Here is a 5,000-nt window from a genome sequence, read left to right as displayed (position 1 = left end):
ATCTGAGCGTGTGCATGTGTGTGTAGTTGTGTGTGTGTTCTTGTAATATGTAGATTAGAAAATGTCGTCTCCATAAGATTATGTCCTTATGAACATTTGTTATGAATTGTGGACATGAATAAAGTACAGTAATTAAAGTGTGTGTGTGTTTGCGTGCGTGTATGTGTGTGCGCGTGTGTGTGTGTGTGCGTTGCAGTGCGGAACCCTGAGGGTCGTATTCGTCTGTACTGTAAAGGGGCAGACACTGTGCTGTTTGACAGGCTCCACCCCTGCAACCACCACCTCATGAACATCACCTCCGACCACCTCAATGTGAGTCTTATTTTTGTTATTTGTGTGTGTGTGTGTGTACGCGTGTGCGTGTGTGCGTCATGCGTGCATGCGTGTGTGCGTACGTGCGTGCATGTATATCCCTGCATACTATATGTGTATGAATGTGTCAGTGTGTCAGTGTTAGTGTTGGTACACTCTGCGTGTGTGGGTGGGAGCTTGCCTCTGTTCATGAATAGCTATGGTTGGTGTGCGTCTCTGTGTGCTTATCATATGTGTGTTTGTGTGCATGTGTGTCTGTTCAATTTTCCTGTTTTCCGCCATCTGTACCTGTTAATGAGCTCCCAGTAATTATCAATGCATTAAACATCCATGTCCTGTGTGGGCAGGAACAACTGTTGGCCTCTGTGTGTGTGTGTGTGTGTGTGTGTGTGTGTGTGTGTGTGTGTGTGTGTGTGTGTGTGTGTGTGTTCGTGGATGTGCACGTGTGTGTGTTTGTTACAGAGAGAGAGAGCTTGTGTGTGTGTGTGTGTGTGTGTGTGTGTGTGTGTGTGTGTGTGTGTGTGTGTGTGTGTGTGTGTGTGTGTGTGTGTGTGTGTGTGTGTGTGTGTGTGTGTGTGTGTGTGTGTGTGTGTTTATTGCATAAAGCACCAGCTGTATTCCCTTCAGAGCTCCTTCTGCCTGAGCTGATGTCTAGAGTCTGTCTGCTCGTCCACACATGACGGGCTCTGTCTGCCGCCTTCTATTGCCCCTCATGGCACAGTTGTCTCCTCTGCTGTCTGCCTCTGTCAGTGGAGCAACCCTGACCCCTAGTGGTTGCTTGGAGCACTTGCACTATTTTCAGGCCGGCCAAAACGGTAGCTGTTTCCGTACAAGTTACTCTGGGTGACTGGGTCTGGGAACTGAAGTGTTTCCTAGTGAACTGTGAGCGATGTCTAAGAAAGTGCATTTAAATTACTTTTACTCGGTTTGCATCCCATACCAACTTTTCACTTCCTGAATTGTCTAATTTTTGCGAACATGTTTTCTGTAAACGTGTCTGTCAGTTCCAGATGAAGTGTGTGAACAAACACAAACAGGGTTCTCTGGCAGCCTGAACTGACTGTTAGAGGTGCAGTTGTTGTTTTGCTTCTCTCTCTTTTGCATAGTTCAGCATAGTTTGAGAAATCCAGACACAGACATCGATGCAGAGTCAGTCAGCATGACTCAACTACTGCTCTTCTGATCGCTAGCTCAATATTTGTCCCAAGTCCCAACATGGTGCTTGTGCAGTCGTTCCTCTGATCGGAACTAAATGTCTGTGACTGCTGTGGGCTATTTGATCAGGAGTTTTTGATGTTTTCATAATAAGCAAGTCTGGACCATAGCATGTCTAGCAGTCACATCTACGTATACTATCAGCCATATGTGTGTGTGTGTGTGTGTGTGTGTGTGTGCGTTTGTGCATGTTGGCTACAGGTAAAAGGTGAGGCACCGGCGGGAGGTACATGGAGGTTGATCATTTCTATTTGGGGAAAGAAACAACATCATCGCAGTGATAAGTCTATTCCTGCCAGTACATGTGTAGAATTTCCCCACCCAGTTATTCCAGCTAAGGATCAATCCTATACAATCAGCCTCGTGACGTAGGTGCCTTGTCACTGACGGGTATGCTGCTCATATCACCTCGGTCTGACGCAGCCACTCCCTTTCTTAGTGATGGCCCTGATCTACATGGAGTCATAACGGTGGCATTTAGAAGAAAAAAAGCCCTCCAGCAAGTTTCCAACCTCACTGCGCCTCTTCCCTGTTTCGTGCTAAATTACTTCCTGGTACTATCTGTCTCTCTCTGTCTCTCTCTGTTTCTCTGTCTCTGTCTCTGTCTCTGTCTCTCTCTCTCTCTCCTTGTCTCTCTCGCATAAATATTAACACAGCTGCATGTGCAAGCGTGTGCACGTACACACACACACACACACACACACACACACACACACACACACACACACACACACACACACACACACACACACACACACACACACACACACACACACACACACACACACACACACACACACACAAAATTGTGGTTTCACACCGTTGATAGTCCCAATCTATTAGAGATAAAGACTTAAGAGTACCACGGTATACATCATGGACATGCTCCCCTCAACTTTCACCCACCACGTACTGCGGTGTCAATATTGATGTGAAGATAAACATTAAAAAGTTGTCCCTATTGAAGTTGTAGCACAAACATCCAGCATTCTTTCTGTTTGTATCATATCCCTGTTACTGTACGCCTCCCCTTGGGGAATAGGCTTCATTCTCCTGTGCTCTTGGGTAGTGATGGAGGGCTTCCCGCCGTTTCCGACTATTGTGAAAGACGGCGGTGGTGGCGGCAGTCCGGTAACTCCCCTCTCCTTTTTACTCTGCCTGCCCGCCGCTGCACTGTTTATCTGGGGATGTATTTCAATGGGCCACCGAGAGCTCTGAAAACCTTTGGAACACGTACGCATACACACCCTGTCACATGCACACACGCGCGCGCACATACACACACATACGCACACGCACACGCACACACACAGACACACACACAGACACACACACACACACACACACACACACACACACACACACACACACACACACACACACACACACACACACACACACACACACACACACACACACACACACAATCTCATAAGTACAGACAACACGCACACACATGCAAACAAGCATTTACACACACACAAACACCACATACGGTACATACCTCCACACACACACATACATGCCTACACGCGTCACACACAGAATGGGAAGCTGATAGGAAGTGGACACAATAGTAGGGCTCCATGGAGCAGCGTGCCAATAGGTGGTGCTGGCCAGGGGGTCAGAGGATCAGAGATTACACAAACACGCTGCTCATATCGCCCTCCTGTCCCACTCACAGCACAACGCACCTCAGCTCCCTCCCTCCCTCCCTCTTTCTGAGTCAAAATGCAGTGTAAACACGTAGAGAGTCAAACTAACATTTTCTAGAATTTGCATTGGCTCTCAGAGTACTCACAGTATTCATGCAGTGTTGATTCAGCACTGCATCCCCCCCCTTTTGAACTGCTGAGTACTGCACTGCATGAAGGAGGCACGGTAAGGGAGAGGCAGGCGGTTGGCTGGCAACGTGAAAAGGATGAGGCTGGGAGATGGAATAAGGGAATTATTACCGCTGCGTGTGATGATCAGAGGGGATTTTTTTCATTGTGTGTGTGCTAGTCCTGACTATGAATACCCCTAAAAATTAGTGTGATTTATTGGACTGAAATCAATCAACACCTGGAAGAGTACTTTATGAGACTACCATGTGAGCCAGCTGTGTTGGCCATTAATAGTGCCAAGGCTAGGGCAATTGTTGGCCTTGTTGATTTAATTGGTCATGGCTATTGCATTAGCCCCGTTTGAGATGCTGTAGGATGTGGCAATCTGCGCACTGCACACTTCGCCGTTATAATGGATTCTGGTTTGACATTCCTAACCAGAATGCACTGTTATTTTGCAGATTGCCGCATCCTGCGCCATCACAAACGAGCCCATTACTTTCGTGCCAGAACCCCCATGGCATGGGTGAAGACGTGCGATGTTGCACAACCATAGTTTCTAAATAATTTATTTGAGCCCTTACACAACATGTCATTTGAAGAGGTCAATGAATATATTATTATGGGTGGTTGACGTTTAAGGGCGTAATGCAAAAAAAATTTTCAAATTCCTGAAAAAAAGGATGGATAAAAATTGAAAAAAAGAGAAAAAAATAAAGCACTTAGAGGTCTGTGGAATTTCACCTTATTTTTTGCCATTTTTGGGAAAATGTGTCCCGCACCAACACATTGCATAGGCATGTCACACCGCAGGAAAATGGAGTCACACCACAGGGAATTCACTGCATTATGGCCATTTTAATCCTTTTGTATACATGACTGACATCTGAGCTCATGCTAACTTGATAATGATATTGTGTTTACCGGTAACCTTAATATGTGTTTTCATTTATAAAAAACTTTNTTTCCTTCTATAAGACCAGTCACACCACAGGACACCATNAAATGAAAAGCATTGTGTGACAGAAAGATTGCAATATGAAGACATATTAAGAGGTTAAGAGTCACCTTAAACTTCCACAGCACTCTCCAATAACTGAGGTACTGACTGGTTAGGAGCCAGTCTTTAAGACCCTTGTAGTTGGCCTTGCAGCTGCCCATTCACAAACATTGGTATACATGTCACCCTACAGGACGCAATTTGTGTTACGAAATTGAACTTGTAGTTAATATTACTGTCTTGAGTTTTTTTTCACATTCACATATCTTAATATAAAGTTAATATTTATGCAATCATGCCAAATGCTTCATACATTATTCAAAATGTTGTTGGTTAATTTATATATATGTTATATTCCAGGTTTCATTAATGTTACAGTCACACCGCAGGATATTTGACATATACGTAAACCTTTACATAAATCTTAACAAAAATGTTTCTTCTCATCTAAGACTAATATGAAACATAATGTACCACATCTTCTTTCATTGACATTTGTTTTTTAAAGGAAAAATAACAGTTTTGTAGGTTTTTAACCAATGTTACGAAAAAACAAGGCGTCACGTCTCCCACCCACATACTGTATCATTACTGCATCTTAATTTAGTGTTCGTATTTTTCTTTGGTATGCTTCGTGATAGCATGTG

At 44.5% G+C, this 5,000-nt stretch overlaps 1 protein-coding gene across 1 annotated transcript in view; it reads left to right on the top strand.

Moving 5' to 3' along the window:
- The window catches only part of atp8b2 (ATPase phospholipid transporting 8B2), a 69,246-nt gene that overhangs the window by 40,276 nt on the left and 23,970 nt on the right, over positions 1-5,000 (top strand). Inside the window, exon 16 of the mRNA XM_063199510.1 lies at positions 197-312. Within this exon, the coding sequence (XP_063055580.1) occupies positions 197-312 (116 nt within the window). The remainder of the gene's footprint in view (positions 1-196; positions 313-5,000) is intronic.

The sequence above is a fragment of the Engraulis encrasicolus genome, chromosome 5, assembly GCF_034702125.1.
Source record: "Engraulis encrasicolus isolate BLACKSEA-1 chromosome 5, IST_EnEncr_1.0, whole genome shotgun sequence".
In the NCBI taxonomy this organism is placed as follows: Eukaryota; Metazoa; Chordata; class Actinopteri; order Clupeiformes; family Engraulidae; genus Engraulis; species Engraulis encrasicolus.
The sequence above is the reverse complement of the archived record's forward strand: the minus strand, read 5'-3'. Positions and strand labels throughout refer to the sequence as shown.